Source organism: Vitis riparia, chromosome 9, assembly GCF_004353265.1.
Source record: "Vitis riparia cultivar Riparia Gloire de Montpellier isolate 1030 chromosome 9, EGFV_Vit.rip_1.0, whole genome shotgun sequence".
Taxonomy (NCBI): Eukaryota; Viridiplantae; Streptophyta; class Magnoliopsida; order Vitales; family Vitaceae; genus Vitis; species Vitis riparia.
In genome coordinates this window covers 3,688,113-3,706,198 of record NC_048439.1, presented here as the reverse complement: position 1 = coordinate 3,706,198, position 18,086 = coordinate 3,688,113, and the positions used below count along the sequence as shown (strand labels likewise).

The 18,086-nt window shown below is 34.5% G+C and overlaps 2 protein-coding genes across 2 annotated transcripts; both read right to left on the bottom strand.

Moving 5' to 3' along the window:
* Nucleotides 1-1,123: 1,123 nt before the first annotated feature.
* On the bottom strand, nucleotides 1,124-6,030 carry LOC117922437 (mitochondrial-processing peptidase subunit alpha-like). The gene is made up of 13 exons (XM_034840572.1): nucleotides 5,970-6,030; nucleotides 5,010-5,251; nucleotides 4,561-4,857; nucleotides 3,976-4,143; nucleotides 3,650-3,817; nucleotides 3,477-3,557; nucleotides 3,237-3,303; nucleotides 2,953-3,050; nucleotides 2,156-2,228; nucleotides 1,971-2,041; nucleotides 1,817-1,866; nucleotides 1,544-1,656; nucleotides 1,124-1,458 (listed from the first exon to the last, which is right to left on the bottom strand). Exons 1-13 carry the CDS (start codon nucleotides 6,028-6,030, stop codon nucleotides 1,406-1,408), a joined length of 1,542 nt encoding a protein of 513 aa, XP_034696463.1. The 3' UTR covers nucleotides 1,124-1,405.
* Nucleotides 6,031-7,465: 1,435 nt separating this feature from the next.
* LOC117921461 (DNA repair protein RadA-like) lies at nucleotides 7,466-18,015 on the bottom strand. Its single transcript, XM_034839332.1, has 15 exons — nucleotides 17,262-18,015; nucleotides 16,641-16,696; nucleotides 16,310-16,368; nucleotides 16,146-16,217; nucleotides 15,250-15,333; nucleotides 15,034-15,141; nucleotides 14,534-14,596; nucleotides 13,677-13,757; nucleotides 12,638-12,703; nucleotides 11,659-11,814; nucleotides 10,519-10,596; nucleotides 9,024-9,062; nucleotides 8,721-8,803; nucleotides 8,331-8,403; nucleotides 7,466-7,710 (listed from the first exon to the last, which is right to left on the bottom strand). The coding sequence occupies exons 1-15, from the start codon at nucleotides 17,966-17,968 to the stop codon at nucleotides 7,546-7,548; spliced, it is 1,890 nt and encodes a 629-aa protein (XP_034695223.1). The 5' UTR covers nucleotides 17,969-18,015; the 3' UTR covers nucleotides 7,466-7,545.
* Nucleotides 18,016-18,086: the final 71 nt, after the last annotated feature.

Genomic DNA, 18,086 nt, shown 5'->3' with positions numbered 1-18,086 from the left:
TTTTTTATCCAAATTCAAAAAAAGTATAGTCCTATATTGGAGAAACAATAAAATCATGACTAATAATATATAAGTATTAATTTATTATTATTTTTAATGATTAGATGTATTTTTTTTGTTAAAACTATTAATAAATTCAATACGACTTGATTTTATAACGAGAGAATTTATAAAAATATAATTATGTATAAAAATAATAATAAAGTCATTATGAACTAATTTTTATTCGTAAATTTTTTGTATTTGTGAGTTTATTATTTGAGTTTCAAATTATTTTAAAAAAACACTAAACTTGTTATTGAATTCAACACATTAAAGACTTGTTTAATTTGAAGCTTATTTTTGTAATAAAAAAAATAATGATTGTAAGTAGAAGAGAAACAATAAAATTATTTTAGAGTAATTTTTGTCCATAAATTTCAAGTATTAATTAGATCATTATTTGAGTTTTAAGCTTTTTTTAAAAATTACAAAACTTGTTAATGAATTCAACACATTAAGCATTATTTAATTTGAAATTCATTTTCCTAGTGAAAAAATTTAGCAAATAATGATTCTATGCAAAAAAAAATAAAAAAAAATATAAACAATGAAATTGTTCTAAACCAATTTTTGTCCATAACTTTATGATATTAATTCATTCACTATTTGAGTTTTAAATTTCTTTTAAAAATGATTAGATTTGTTAATAAATCCAACACTTAAGTTTAAGCATTTGCCAAGTGAAAAAAAAAAAAGAAAAATAATGATTTGAAAAATAATAAAGTCATAAACCAATTTTTATCTATAAATTTCTAATACTAATTGGTTCGTTAATAAATCCAACATATTAAATCTTACTTAATTTAAAATTTATTTACCTAATAAAAAAAATTAATAAATTTTACATACTTATAGAGTTTGATTTAAAATTTATTTGTTTAATAAAATTTGTTTTGTTTTTGAATCCGATATTAAGAATTTTTTAAAATAATTTTTTATTTTTAAAAACAAAAAACTATTTTTAAATCACAACCAAACAAACTCTTATGCATTTTAAAATTATTTCAATTTTTTTTCTTTTTTTTTTCTTCTCTATTTTCTTTTCCTCATATTTTTCCTCAAGTTTTCTGAAAGCCAAACATAACATTAAATTATGTATAAATAATTTAACCAGATGGAGGACACAATCCCAGTTCGTATGTTTTATTTCTGACTTTCATCGGAAAAAAAAAAAAATTGTCAGCAAAATTTCCCATGACTGAATCACGGAAATGAATTCTTTATCCATAATTCCTGGAGTGACCTCCGGCACATGAGAACGAAAATTCCCAGAAAAAAACCATTGAATGAGATCGTTAATGTGGAGAGGGGCTCTATGCAGGCATATCTCCGATGATTAAGACCGGACGAACTTCGACGTTTCTCACTTTGCGTGAAACTTGCGGTTGACTGATTCATAGCTGGGAACATGGATAACTGCAACAAAAGAGGGGAGAGATTTCTCAAGATTCAATTCCGGTGAAATCATAGAAGGGTTCATTGGTGGAAAGAGGGAGATTACCGTCGCCATATGATGCCATTGTAAGAGGTGAAGAAATGATCCTCTGGGCAATGGTGGTGATATCCTTCAAAGTGATTTCATCTACTGCCTTCAAGAAATGCTCCAAAGGCTTCCTGAGAAAATAACATGACACACTTCTGCTATAAACACAAGGGCTTTGATTCATCCCATGAGGGTGCTTTTTGGTTTAGAATCAAGTATTTCTTTCTGGTGTTTCTGTTTTCCACTACCATTAATTTACTTTGGTTTCAGATGGCATCCTGAAAGAATTACCTCTCTCCATATGTCAATATCTGTCTCCCTATATCTTCCGATGCAATCATCTACAACAAACAAGTGTAAGCCATAACAAAAGAAAACTCAGCAAAGATTAAACCCAAGGGGGGGTGCAGGTTGGGGTGGTGGGGAAAGAGAGAGAGAAGCATACTCTTGATTCCAGATTCATCAGAACGGCAGATTTAGTTGCCTCTTTAGCACGAGTAAGCTGTACCTGGTCAACTGTCAGCGCAGAGAAAAGAAAAAACATATGATAGAATTAATACCTGCAGTTACTGCAGGGATACAATTAGCTCAAGAAAAAACCAAACCATATGAGAGAGATAAGCAATGAACCTTGTCCAGGTGAAGCAATTGAAAGTAGTTCTCCTGCAGCAATATCAACTGCTTTTGCCACAAAATCGGAGCCCTAATTCCATAAGGTGCGTAAGCTCAAGCTTAGAGGGTTGTGACAGTAGAAAAAATATATATGAATCTAATCAAAATTAAGTCCATCATACCTCCATCAAATATTAAAATTATTTCTAAAGAAGCACAAAAATTCCAGAACATAAGGAAGCAAATATGCAATTTCAGAAGATAAAGATGATTGATTAAATTTTCCCATGAGATGGTGGAGGTAAGAAGTGATTATCTATCAGGACTAGATGCTTATGTGTGGTTCAACTCTGAAATGCATAGGAGAGAAACACGTAAACCATTAACAAGAACAAATGGTAGAAAGACTTGAGGACAATGCACCCGTTATGTACTTCCAGTGCACTTTGCTGAAGTGTTTTTTGTTCCTATATACATATATTGTGAGTTTATCAAAAAAACTTTACACAAGAAAAGTAATAAGAATCATATGCAATGAGGACATTAAAAAGGGGGGAAATATAAACCTAAGCGGGATAAGAAAAGTAACAGGGGGGAAATATAAACCTAAGTGGGATAAGAAAATAAAAACCTAAATGGGGAAAAAAAATCAAATAGGTGAAGCACAGGTTCACTACAACTATGAGATACTACAGCTGCTCTATATGCCAACCACAAACAAATCACCATTCAACACACAACCTAAATGGACAGTAGAACAACAAAACGTAAGCCAAGTTGATCAAGGTAATTTAAGGCTATAGGGGGTGCCTTACAGTGCTAGCATAAATGCCAAAAATTCCAGTATTGTTGAAGATATTGTTGAATGCAGAGAAAGATTGAAGCTGTTGATACTCATTCAAGACACGAAGATCTGTGTTCAAAATGGGTGAAACAAACGAGTTAAACTTAGCAGAAATTTAGAAATATATACTCAGTCAACATTAATGCAACAACACAGGAAATCCAAGCAGCTATAAAGTCCAACAATAATAAATAACCATAACCCAAATGATCAAGGTAAGCTACAAGAAAACCAGTAGCCATATGTAAAACTTACATAGTCGTGAGTGCATTCCTTTTCCAGGGCCCCCCGCAGAGAATGAGCCACCTCCTCCCATAAGCATCTGCGGGACTATCACATTTCTTAATGCAAAAAAGGAAAACATGGTGGATGAATGAAAAGAGGGAATATGAATATATATATATATATATATATATATATAGAGAGAGAGAGAGAGAGAGAGAGAGAGAGAGAGATAGCAGAATCTCTTTAAGAAGAAAAGATCAAATGCAGCACCTGAAGAACAGTCAAAGTGATAGCTTCTTTCTCATTATGCCAACCACCAGGCACTTCAAATGCAAGAGCGAGATGGGTGATCTGTACTCAAAACGAATTAAACAGATGAGAAACAAAATCAACAGATCAATCAGACATGAAACCACTAGAAGTGAACAATTAGAGATACACACCCCTGAATCAGCCTGACAACGATAATCCCCTCCAACATAAACAGATTTTGGCTCTTCTGGACGGGGCACACTGGGAAGATCAGAAACAAGTGGCTCTGCAATGGACAAAAACTCTTCATGTTCAACTCCAGAAGCCGCAAGGACCATCCTAGGAGCAGTGTAATTCTCCTGAAATAAAGACAGAAAAAGGAATTCAGAGAACACACGCAAAAAGAGGAAACCAAAAGGAAAATGAAAAACAAAGAAACATGAAATGAAAGACTGAGAGGATTGAGCAAAAAAAAATAATTCTGTATGCAGTATTTATAAGTTTTTCTTTGTCTTACCGCAACAAATTCCTCCAAAATGGTGCTATTCAATCTGTTTATAGCAGATTCAGGAGCCAATAGAGGATTTGCCAGGGCACCAGAATAACCAGCAGAGTGAATTGCCTCCAAAAGCAATCCTTGAGGATTGTTGGAAAGTTCTCCAAGCTCTGCTTTCACCTTTTGAAGCTGTACAAACATATAGTTTACCATATACATTTGGAATACTGACACAAAGTGGGAAAGAAGAAACTGGAACCAAAAATATTATGAGCAATGGACCCAAAAAAACAGTCCATATCTGTAAAATATGTGAACCTCACAATGTGAAGCACAGGTTTCAATCAAGTGTCCAATAGGTCAAATGCCAATTGGCAACAGTGGGAAACTTTAACATGTCAGAAAAACAGTAAGATTTTTTTCCCCGTAATAGATAAGAAATAAAAGTAGAATGCAGATGAAAGAGAAACAGATCAAAAAATGGCCTAAGTGGAAAATAAATAAATAAATCAAGAAAAAATAACCATCAGGTTCCTTATAAAAGGATAAAAGTACATCTTTTACTTTAATGTAAAGATGGTAAATTTGAGAATTCAAGAGATTTACCTGTTCATTGACTTCCCAATCCAAGAACACAGGGTTCCTCACACAGTCAACAAGCAATTCGACCATTTCAGGGACATAAGTCTTTAGAGCATCAAAAGTGTACCCCATCTGTTCCCGAGAGGCCGAGGCTGTCACATTACCTCCAATTGCCTCCACTTCCCTCACAACACGCAAATGACTTCGGTTGGTAGTGCTCTTAAACGCCATCCGTTCCAGCAAGTGGGTGGCCCCAAATGACAGTGGTGTCTCATAGATTGACCCGCAATCAACATATAACCCTATAGAGGCTGCAGGATTCTGATTAACCAACCAACTATAACTGGATTAAAACAAGGGACAAAGAATAATAGTAGAGATAAGGATAATAATAGCACAAGTTAGAAATGCCAAATGACTTAATAAGAATGACAAAGTTTAGAAGGGTTGTGACATTGAAGACATACAGGATTAGGTGATGTCTCTGATGCTATTTTGACGCCATTAGAGAGAGTTGTTATCTTGGTCTTGCTTGGTTCAACATAATCAGGTAGTGGAGGTGGGAGGGAAACACCTGCAAGTGGAAGATTCAAAGGAGAAAGAGAAGAAGACTTTTCCCCTGTTAGCCAGCTGAACAAACTCGGAGAAGAAGATGATCTCGCAGTAACTGCACTTGAACTTGCAAATCTGGCTGCTCTCCAATTTCCTCCACGGCCTATTCATGGAATTTCAGAATGGAAGGTATCAATTCTCTATTTTTCAGACTTAGCACAGAGAGTACAAACAATAAATAAATAAATTAATGTTCGACTAATGACTCCTGTTTATACCGCTACATAAAATGATATATGGAACAATCATGGATGCAAATGTAGTTAATAAAAATATTTTCAACAGACCACACATCATTGAAAACAAAACATTCTGTTTCTCTGTGGAGTGGGGAGGGGCGGGGAAACAAAAACAATATTCGACTTCAAAATGGTGTATGAGGTACTCCCAAACATAAATTAATGCTCTGTTTGCATGCTGGGGAGCTGTTCCAAGAGGAATGAAAACACAGAAAGAGAACAATTAAATGAATCATAACTAATACAAGGAAACATTACCAGCATTACAAAGTAATCCAAATTATAAAATATGACAAAAAAAAACACACCTAAGTTGTTAGCATGAGCTCCCTATCAATTTCGTTTTCAAACAGGTTAGAATCCAGACCCACCCCGGAAAAGGAAAAATAAATCAATATATCAATCATCCAAGTAGGCATCAGAAAATTATCCAACAAAGCAACTACCAATAACACATCTAATTCACATTTTGGAGAAAATGATTGCCGATTCAAGGCTCTCTATTGGTTTGCAAACAAAACAAAAAAGAAATAGAAGACGCCATTTTTTAAAAATTTTGATTCCATTTTTAAAAATCGCGACCCTGAAACCTCCACAGAGTTGACCCTAACACAGCTCTTTGCCTCATCTCATCATTCTTCATTTCTCGGAATCCAAGAGAAAACAAAACATAAAGTCCACAAAACTTAACCATTTTCTTTCCCAACGCTCTCGGTAATAAACAGAGATCAAAAGATCGACGATTAAATAGAAATGCATCAATCCGACCAGAAAATCAAGCACAGAAGTTCATACAAGATCAAATCAGTAAAAAAATAAACAAATAACTCCGTCCCGTTTGATCTCTGAGAAAATGTAAGAAAAGAAAATCACATCAACTGCATTGATCTTTTCATTTCTCATAACATCCAAAGGTTTTCATTTTGTTCTCTTTATTTTCTCAGCAAGCAAACGGAAACACGAGGTGATCAGGGTTTTTGATGAACAAAGTTGCCACTGACCTTGAGAGCCCTGAGTCGTGAAGCTGCGGTTCTGTACATGGTTGAGTCAGTCGCAGCGAAACCCTAGAAATTTTTGGTATTGAAGAAGGTAAAATGTTCTGCCTCCTCTGTCTGGGATCTTCTCCAGTGAATATGCCTTCATAAACTTCCGGCTTTCACTGTGATTTTGCCACGTCGGAATCTAAAAAAGTGGACCCCAAACTTTTCACTTGATTTACCACGTCGGATCTTTGAAGAGTGAAGCCCAGTCACTCGATCGGAGAATCGGAGATGAGCGTCGGAGAACTAAAGAAAGGGGGAATTGGAAACTGTTTTAAAATAAAATATTTATAGAAAGACAAAATCACAAAATATTTAAAAATAAATTTTACATGTAATATTTTATTTTTAATTATTCTTCATATTTCTCTTATTATTATTTTTTTTCAAAAATAGAAAAATCGTCCCCCTATTTCTAGAATAATTAACAAATAAGCCCTAAAAACTTCATTTTCAAATAATATTCCTAAAAAGTGCTTATTTTTTCCCTTGAAGAATATTCCACCTTTATTTATTTTAAAATTTTAAATACATTTTCTAAGTATTAAAAAATGCCCCTAACCTTCACAAATATATATATATATATATATATAATTTATCTAAAAAAATTAAATTGAATTAAAGAAAAAAATGCTCCTAATATTTTTTTTTTAATTTAAAAGTTACTCGAGCTTTCTATTTTACCTGAGGTTATGTTAGATTCCCTAGAAATACTAATAAAAGAAAAAAAATATTAAAATAAATCATTTTTTCATATTTGATTTCACATTATTTAATCTTTACATTAAAAATTTAAAATAAGTAAAATAATATATAAAATAATTTATTAATTTTAAATTTAATTTTTTATTTTTTATTTTTTCTTTCTTTTTTTCTTTTTCTCTATTTTTTTTCTCTTGACTAGAATTTCCTAGTACCGAACATAACCTAAATAAAAAAAGAAAATGATAAAAAGAGGAATCAAAATAATTAATCATAGTAGGGGCAAGAGGCAATTAAATTAAAAGTAGAAAATTAACATTTTTACACCTTTGATCATACCAAAAATAAAATTATATAAATATGATAGAAAGGTAACCAAAAAAGGTCAAAATGATCTTCAGCTTTTCTTTTACGCCTCAGACAAAAACTGTGTTGATAACCTCTTTCATATTCCTGCAGCCCACAATCTCAATGTTCATATCCTCAAGAGTTGGTAGAGATTTTTCAGCTGCTTTTGGGACTATGCATTTTTTGTATCCCAGTTTCGCTACTGTGTTCACCCTTTTCTCCATTCTGGGTACCTGCAGAAGATGAAAATGATCGGCAACAGCCTCTTTCTTAAAAAATATATTACATTGAAGGCGAAAGATTTTCTGCATTGAGCAGCATTAAGAACTAGGAAGATGAGCAAAACACAGAGGATGAATGCAATGCAGATAAAGCGTACAATTTCCCATGTCGGTTTTCGAAGGAACGGTGTTGAATACCATTGAAGGCGGTAAACAAGCTGTGTTTGAAGGAGCTCTAATTGGCTCAATCATAATAAAGGTTTAGGTTCAATTTTGCTCAGCCTCCTTCAAGTTTTGGGGGAATCAGGCTTACTTGGCATGTAGTGAATTTGGTAGGTGAGACTGGCTAGGCAAAGGGCCGGCTCGGCCTCATTGTAGGTACATGCAAATACATGTGTAGATGATGCAAGTTATGCTTAAGAGAGGAGCTTCAGGAGACCAAATTCATAAGCTTTGCTTGTGAGTATTTCATGGACTGAGATGAAAGTCACCCTTTCAAAAGCATTATTTACTATCTTATTCTCTAAACAGTGCACAAGCTTCCAAAAGCCAGTAAGGGAATCGAGGCAAAGGTACTGCAAAACTAGTTCACTTCTTAAAATCAGTTCAGTAATGAGAGAAAATATGCATACCGTGCGAAGTTCACCACCAAGGCCGATTTCTCCAATGAATGCAATGCCATTGGGAATAGGAAACTCCAAGAAGCTGAAGAAAACAAAGTTCAGTTTATTGATTTATAACAACAAAGAATAGTGAATTCAACATTGGAGGGGATAAAAGAAGGAAGAGATGAAAGAAAAGAAACTGGAGCAGATTATTAAGTTCAATAAGAAAATACAATTTTCTGTAACTAGCCCAGACAATTTTGTTACACCCCATGTAATATTTATCGAACTTCAAAACTATGGAAGGGAAAAGACATTGAGAACAAACATAACATTAGCCTATATTTAGCATGTAGATAAAAGTTATAACCAATTGATAACAGTAGATGATGTGAAATTAAATGATAGAGCACATGCCTGCTGCAAATTGCAGCTGCTACAGCAAGATCCCCAGCGGTCTCTGCCAGTGTCACACCACTTACAACATTTAAAAAGATGCCCTGTGGTAAGAAACGGTACAAGGAAACCACTTTAAATTGAGGAGCGTAACCAATGATATGAGCAGGCGATTAAAATAATTATAGTAACCATCTTGATAGTTAGTTGAATCAATGGTATAACATACATGAAAGGTCAGTAAGAGGTGGAGTTAAAAATATATTTATGGTCATTACTGATCATTCTTACTAAAGGCTAAATAATGAGGAAATGTTAATTTACATTGTCTTGGAGCTTTAGACCAGCTTGCTTCATGAGAACCTAACAGATAAAGAGATTAAAGGGTCAGTTCTTACATCATCTTTAAGGAATACAAAAGTATCAGCAGCTGCGAAACACAATGCCACCTCAAAGATTTCAACAAAAAAGAAGAAACATGATGGACAAAACCAAAACAAAAACTGAAATAATTAAGTGAAGATGGGGTTAACCTCTATTTGGCTGCTAGGAAATCTGAGGAGAAGACAAAAAAGATAATAATCTGAATATTAAGTTCAATATTGAAAAACGGCCTTTTCATTGAAACAAATTGCTGGAAAGCTACTCATTGCGCTGCTGCTTCATTTTCTCTGTTTTTTCCATCTCTGTGTTGGAGGGTGAACATTAGAACATAAGCCCCTTTTTTTAAAGAGAATAGTTTGTCTTATGAAACAATGGGCTTTTAGTTTGTCTCACTCATGGACCTTTCAGCCATTACTTGGCACCCATTAGGCTATCTGCACACCTTCAAGCCATTCAGGAGGACAAGTTATGTCATTACAACTTGAATCACAGTGGTGGCTCTTTCGAGCCATTTGAGAGAGGTAAGGCCATTATGGCCATCACCATTAGGCTCCTTGCAATCATTCAAACTATATTTCCCACCTTGGGTGAAGAAATCTCCTATTCTACTGATAATCAAAGCTCCAAAATTGTGATTACACGTTTCTCAAGTGAAGCTTATAAAACTTGTGGTTCTCTTGTGACAATGACATCACCTGGCCTCATGATATGAACTCAAGGCAGCTTAAGGAAAATTCAACATGCATATGAGAAATTGTAGATCTATGGAAAAGTGATAAGAACATTCTGCTTGTGAAGGTACCTTTGGAAATTCTAGAAAATAAACAGCAGCTTTTCTTCTGATTTTCAAATGCATGAGAAAAAAGATATATTGTATATTTATTCTAAATACAAAAATGTATCCATCCCTCTATATGGACAATGTCATTTCTATTATGCTACATATTTAATTTCACACTTAAATAAGTGTGCAAGTGAATGTTTGAAGCTTTGGATACTTCCACATGCACCCAAAATTTTCACCTGCTAGACATAAGTGCTTTCCTGGCCCACTTTATGCTTCTATATATCCAAAAGGCCGAGCTACATATGATCAGCTAACCTTATTTAGATTTATAATCTAAAAGAATGCTGGATTAATATTCTCATGTGCTAAATCAGTCACAAGGTTATCTTTAAGTTGTTGTAGTTACGTGCATTAAGCAAAACCCATGCACTGACAAAGTGGAACAAAGACCATCAGGTTGATTAACAATGACGAATTGATTACTACAGCAATAGTAGGAAACAAATATAGCAAAGAATGTAACAGCATGGTTATATTATTCCCTGATATCTACAGAAATTTGTTGAATTTAGACTGAAAAGAGAGAAGTAAAAGGACCACCTAGCATGAATGCAAAAGGTATTGTAAAATATTTAAACAATTACTCACCGCAATAATCATATCAGCTCTGCTCGCTGGAACCCCATTAACTTGCCTTGCAACTGTTGATCCAGATAGACATAATGCCTACATAGAGATTATGGAAGTCATTCAAACAAGATTTGTTGGACAAAAACGGAATGATGAGAACCAATGCTTGACAATCCTTTTGATAGGCAAATAAGATTACACACACATATATATAAATATGAAAAGCACCATTCAAAAGTGGCGAAGACAGTACACTAGAAGTATACATGTGAAACACAAAAGATTCAAACGACAGTCGCTACAACCCCACTCTAGAACTTGGAGCACAGCCACTCCATAAAATCCACCAAAGATAGTGGACCTGTTTGACCATCCTAGAAGCTACCCATGAGACTACATGTACAAGATTAGAAATGAGAAAGTCCTTCAGAGATTGGATAGTGCGCTGCATCCCTTCACTAATTCAAAACCAGGAATAATCCAGTAATTCCTCACAAGTATGAAAATAAGATTCTAGATCTAAAACAGTTTAGGCTTAACCCCATTTCACTAATTCAAAACCATGAATCCTCCTGAACTCTATCCACTAAATTGTTTTATCTGAACTGGTGTTAAAATCAAAGAGAGAATTTATAACTGTAAATTCAGTACTATAATACAGACAAAAGTATTACTATCCTAAAGTTCTTCCCTTACAAAAAGTTCAGAAGAAATAATGAAGCCCAAAAGGCCTCTAAATATGATTATGTTGTTCTCTCTGCACAAACAAATCCTGAAGAAAAGAAATGCATCAATTTGTCAAACTCAAAAGCTCTAAATCAATGAGAGCCTAACTAGCAATTTGATGCCTGTTAATGAGTTTTTTATATTAGTGGTGGAACTCAGGGTACTTCGAAAGCATCATGATGCACCAAATTTTTATGCCATATTTGCTAGAAAGGAAATTATATGTCTAACTCTGGCATCACTACTCTGCAGACAAGCAAAGAAAACCAGAACTTTCCAAAACAATTAAAAATAGATCATTAATCTGATTGCAAAGCGCAGGTTATCTTCAACATAATACCATTCCTATATGGATTAGAAAACAATTTCATTCGACTCATTCAGTTGGCAATGACCATTTGTATTATGGGAAAAAAAAAATAGAAGAACCACCTGAATTTCCAGGAGAAAAGATCGAGATCCATCCATAATTACAGCAACCGCAAGTCCAGCTAAAATCTCAGAATCTGAGTTCTGCTCACTTAAGAACAGCTCACTGGGGTTTGAAACAACTTGCAGTCCCAATTGTGTCATTTCAAACACTCCAAGCTGACAGAAAGAAGTAATCTATCATCAATAAAAACAATAGAGTATATATATTCCTGATTGTCATATTCATCATGGGTTAAGAAAAATAATAGAGTCCAATTATGTATATCCTACATTTTTGGTTTTGGATACACTCCCCATATCAAATCCAACAAAATACAAGGAGGGTTGTATAATTTTTCCCATGAATGACCCAAAAACAAAAAGGAAAGAAAGAAGGAAAAAGAAAAGGACCTGCTTGCTCCATTTTCTATGTTCTAAAACACATTTGGGTTAAAAAGGTAGCAGATAACATTGAAAGTGGAGAACCCAAAATATTCTTTGCTTATAATTTTTATTTGCCTTCTTGTTTAATAACTAACAGCAAAACTAGCACAAGTACTTGGCATGGGGCATATTTGAGCTAATTATAAGCTTTAAATAAGAAGAGAGATGAAAATTTTTCAGGGGAAAGAATTACCATAAACTCCTTTTCAACAAAGAAATTCAAATTCCCATTCCCATAGGGTTTAACTAGGTTGACAAGATAAAACAAAATTAACAAAGATGGAAAATTGTTTCCCAGAATGCACGAGACATTAGCAATACCAAATTCTGAAATTAAAGGTTCAGTAATCACAAAACTTGGAAGAAAAAACAGTTAACTTGGAAGAAATTCCTTTTCTTTTTTTTTTAGGCATAGGAATTTATACTAAAGGCCCCTAACAAAAGATGGGGTGCAGTCCACATACACAAGAGGTATGCAAAGAGCCCATAAGAGCACACATGAACATGGCTGAATGCTAAAGATTAATAAAATATATGGCACTAATATAATTAATACCTCATCAGTGGACCCAAACCGATTCTTCACAGACCGAAGCAATCGATGAGATGAGTGCTTCTCCCCCTGTGGGGCAATATAAAATATGAGGTACATAGAAATAAGCTTAGAAATTTCTAATTAAACCAATCAATCTACCCACTAAAACAGGCATATAAAATGTGATATGGTAAATAAAGCGCATCAAGAAAATTAAATAAACTTCAAAAGATGGTCTAAGATTAAAAGAACGGAAACATCATCTTTCTTGTTTTTTCCCCTCATTGTGGTTATTATGGTTCCAGTTATTATTATTGCTCTTGTCAATGTTTTCAGTAAGTCCCAAGTTCTTCCACGAGAGTGATTTCAGAAATATTCAGTATTATGACAAAGATGATCAACTGCATGCAGAGCATAGACAGCAGGATCTCAGCTTTCAAATACAAACCAAATCCTAGATGCATCCCAAGACACAGGATCTCATGATCATGATATCTCCAACTGATGTATTAACTTGAAAGCATCTAGGATAAAAATCTACAGGGAGTAGACAAAAGCTTAGCGTCTGTTTCGTAACTGTTTTCAAAAGCTGTTTTTTCTTCTTCAAAAGAAAAAACAGGAAAACACATTTAGAGACCAGAAAACGGAAAATAGTTTTCTATTCTTAAAACGGAAAATAGTTTTTTGTTCTTAAAACAGAAAACAGGTTGTTCACAGAAAACATCTTTTAATTGTTTTCACTTGTTTTATGAAGGTTGTTTTAAAAAAAAAAATTACACAAATATGAATAATTATTAAAAATAAAATACCACATATAAAAGGTTATTTTTCAAATATATTTATAAATATAGAATACAAGTTAAAAACACTTCAAGTTCCCAAACAAACATTTATTCTACAAAACATCAAAGAATTGCATTCAAAAGCTATTCTTAAAAACAGTTTTCAAATCAGTTACCAAACAAGACTTTAAATGGTAACAAAGAAAGGTAGCCTATAATTTAACCAAGTACCAGATTTAGCAACTATCCAAGAAAAGATAATACAACAAAATACCAACTTCCATATATAAAACAACGTCAACAATGTGCTCCAAGACACGAGGCCCAGCTATGTCCCCAGATTTTGTCACATGTCCAATCTGAAATACACAAAAACAAGAGCAAGGGTAGCTACATTCAGACCAAGAGAGAGAAAGATAGAGAGGAGAGCAACAACAAAATAAAAAATGACAATATGCAGAAAATAATCAGAAGGATTTGTCTAGTAGCATTTAAGTCACTATTAATCAATACTGCTAAAAAGAAGAAAAAACAAAGAGAAGTTCTAAAAATTGGAGAAAAAGCAAAGGCTTTCCATTTATTGACATGAAAAAAAAAATGCTGAAAAATAAAACTATTTCATCCACTCTACCCTGAAATCAATTCTTTTCAACAGCAAGAGTAGAAACGTGCAATTACATGGCCCACACTTCCACATCCAATTTAGAAAAGGCATCTAAAGGTCAATCCTTTTGAATTCAAACCTCCTTTGTTCTAAGTATCATATCCAAATTTGTCTCCCTCCTTTCGGGCATCCTCACAATAAACCTCAGCCTACAAAGACAAGCTAAAACTTTCACCATGATTTTATACAAACTTCCCAAAAAACTTAAAGAGCACAGCTACATAATATTTACTGCCCCTCTATTTTCTAGGATCAATGAAACAAATTAAGCATTGAAACCCTTATCAAAACAACATCTCCCTCTAAACTCCAGCCATCTGGAGCAATGAAATGTTAACAACCAGAAAAGGGCTAGAAGGTAGTCTAGCAGGATAATGCATGCTCAACCATATTCCAATCTGGGTTATGAGTTCAAAACAGTTGAAAAAAGGAAATAGGATGTTGACCAGGCCCCAGGTATCATATACTAACCAAAAACACAGGGATGTTAGTCTTCTTAGCAAAACGCAGCAAGGCTGATGTGCATTCTTTCACCTGTCAAAAGTCAAGGCAATGTTAGCACACGCTATAGTCCTGAAAGTACCATATAGTATCATCTCTACAGACATTTGATACTTTCTGATTTCACTGTGGAACTAGAGTTCAGGTCCTCAAACTAGAAAAGAGTATCTTTAAAAAGAAAAAGCAAAAGAGAATGGAAACAAAAAACATGCCTTCTTACAAAGCAAACCTTTTGGATACATAACAACATAAAACAGGGAAGGCCCAATAAAAGGAATCCCACACAGAATTAAATTAAAAGCAAGAGGACCTAGAAACATTCATAAAGCAAATAAATGTCATTTTAAGAATAAGAAAGCTTTAGCACTCTATCATCCCAAAAGGAGCAAAACAAGCAGCCTATGTCAAGCATCCTGAGCTAATCCGATTTCCCACTTTAAATAAGTGGTAAAGAGTTTATAAAACTTGACCTGAGAGAGACCTCCTGCACTTCCGATGACTCCTTTTAAATATACAGTTTGAATGGAATCAACAACTAGAGCCCTGGGGGAAAGAAGATGAACTTGTCCCAATATGTCCTAAAAGAAAGAAAAAACATCAATCATTAGGCTCCATAAGCAATATCACAAATATAAACCAAAAAGAAAAAAGGAGAGAAAAATTAGCCTATTTCCACAACCATGTACCTCAATATCAGTACTTGAATATAAGAAAAGCTCTTCTGTGTCAATCCTCATGCGGTCAGCTCTATTTCCAATTTGTTCGACACTCTGCCATGGAGAAGATGACAAAGTGATTTGATTGCATGTTAAGTTAAAGATTTATGGTTGTTTACATGACAAATTACTAAAAATGAAAAATAAAACTAATTTATATTTCAAAATATCTATAGCCATACTCCTCGTATAAAATGGAGTTGTCGCCAAAACCTCCAAATTGTTAATCAGGAAAAAAACACATTGAAGTAATTTCATAAAATAAAGGCATCATGAAAAAATTCAAACCCCTCAACATTCTTCATGTCCTAATATCACTTAGTAAGTATTATTGAAAACATTCACAATTGAAATAATAAAGGAACAAAATCATAGAAAAGTTTCAAATGCCATTAAAGAATGAAAACTTTTCATTGTCATGTGCTGCTCAATGGCCCTTACTACAAAGCTTCATTAGGATCGTGAAAAGTTAAGGAGAGGATGAGGAAAAGAAAATAAGGAGGAAAAAGGAGACAGAAAATATGAAGGAAGATGAAAAAATAAATTCAAGTTCAGCAATTTTTTTCCCTCATATCTCCCCAAATTTGTTTCTTCATTGGAAGTATGAAGAATTTGAAAATATATGTCTTCAAATAATATTCATTATAATTTATTTTCCTGTGTAATTTTCATGGCAAACTAAACAAGAGAATTTGAGATTCCTTCCATTTTTTTTTTCTCCCTACTAGTTTCAGAGATTCAAATAGAGCATAAGAAACAAACAATGACATAAAATAAGATGACAAACAAAAATTAGATGGCAGGTAAACGAGGATATGAAGAAAGCATAGCTTTATGAACAAGTATCTGGCACAAGAAACGCTAACCTCTTCACCAGATACATACACAACTGGACTTGATCCACCAATATCATGCCCTTCAGCTATTATTGCAGCAATCTTCCAGTTCAAATTAAGATTTGGTAACAACAGAGAATTAATACAGAGGAGAGGATTACAATTGAATAAAAATATAAAAATCTATATTTTACCTGTAACAACAGTGTACTCTTGCCAGCACCAGGATCACCCCCAACCAAAACCAAAGAACCTACAAACCCAGAAAGATCCACATTTAAAATAAGTTTTGAACTATTCAGCATACTGGAATAGCAGAGTATGATTTCTAATCCTTGGGCAGAGGCATTATAGCCAAATATTTTTTTAAGCATAGGATGATTTATATACAGCATGCAGCATGGTTTTCACACATAAACAGCCCAAAAGTGTCCAAACTACATGAAAATCATTCAATAGTAAAATTTATATGAAAAATCAGACATATATCAACACATATGGTATAACTAGAAAAACAGGACCAACCTGGTACAAGACCACCACCAAGCACCCTAGCAACTTCATATCCAAAGGGCCCATGCCTGATATCAGACAAACTAATATTAACTTTCTGCACAGCATCAGAGGAAACATGATGTGAAAAAATGACCAACAATTTGATTGTCAATGATGAAACACTTCAGTAAAACTGATTTCTTTGTGGAGACAATTTAGCTGCAATCATTTGGTGAGTGATAGGCAGTTCCCTCAGTTACTCTGTTGTTTATATGCCATTTTCATCCCTCAAATTTTGTTCCTAATTGATTTTTACTCAAGCCATAGATAGTTTCCAAACAAACAAGAATTCCCATAGATATTAAAAACAACTAAACCTAATCCTTCATCTGGTTTCTTTGCAAAAAGAGACTAAAAATCTTTGAATCTTACAGGTTCCATTACTTGAGAACACAGAAAATGAAATATATTCATTTAACGAAATCTAATACAGCCATCTGCATTAGTTGGGTCAGCTTTCCACATCAACAAAACCAAAATAAATAAAATCCTAACACTTAAAATCTTATTTTCTTCTCTTTTCTTTTTATCCGTCTCCTCAGCAACTAAACTTAAGGCACCAAATTAAAAACCAAAAGAGGAAGAACTCACAAGGGAATCCTCCAATTCATCTGATTAATCCCCCGGTTCACATCCGTCAATCTCAAAGGTTGCACCTCAGTGGGCTGCTGGGGTAACCACGATCGAATCACATTATCCGACACCTCGAACCCGCTCACCCTCGAGCCACCATTGCCGCTTTCCCCTGCTGAAAACTGCTTCATTGTACCCACTTTATTGCACTCCCTACACGCCCCCCACCACTGCCCATCCGAATACCCACAGTCCGAACACACCCAGCAAACCTTACTCTTCCCCTTCTTCCTACCCCTCACAACACCGCCATCGCTCGAAGCTAGCCCATACCTACCACCGAATCTCGCCTTCTCCACACTCCCAAAACCCTTATTTACCGAAACCTCGCTCCTTTCAGCTCCACTTCTCGACCCAGATTCTTGTCTGTCACTGTACTGACTGCCTTCCGTATTGAACACGGTCCAAGTTCTACGTCTGCTTGAATTGGTTTCTGTATCAGGTGAACTTGAACCGATCCCGATACTCGGAGAATCGGCGTCAAGGCTCGTTGATTCTTCGCTGCGGCGGTGGTTGGTGCAACGGAAATGGCGGGAAAATTTAGGGTTTTGGAGAGATTGGAAGGAGATGAGAGGAGAGAGAGAAATGGGTATGTGTTTTTTTGGATTGAAAAGGTGTTTTTGGGTGTAGAATGTTCTGAGAGATCGCATATCTGAGATTTGCATGAGACAGGAGAGAGGGGTTTTTCTAGGGCTTCAGTTGAAAGTATGAAAAAACCCGGGAAGGGAGGGACGAGGAACATTGTTTTTAAAATTAATGGTTATTTGATTAAAAGTTCCCTGG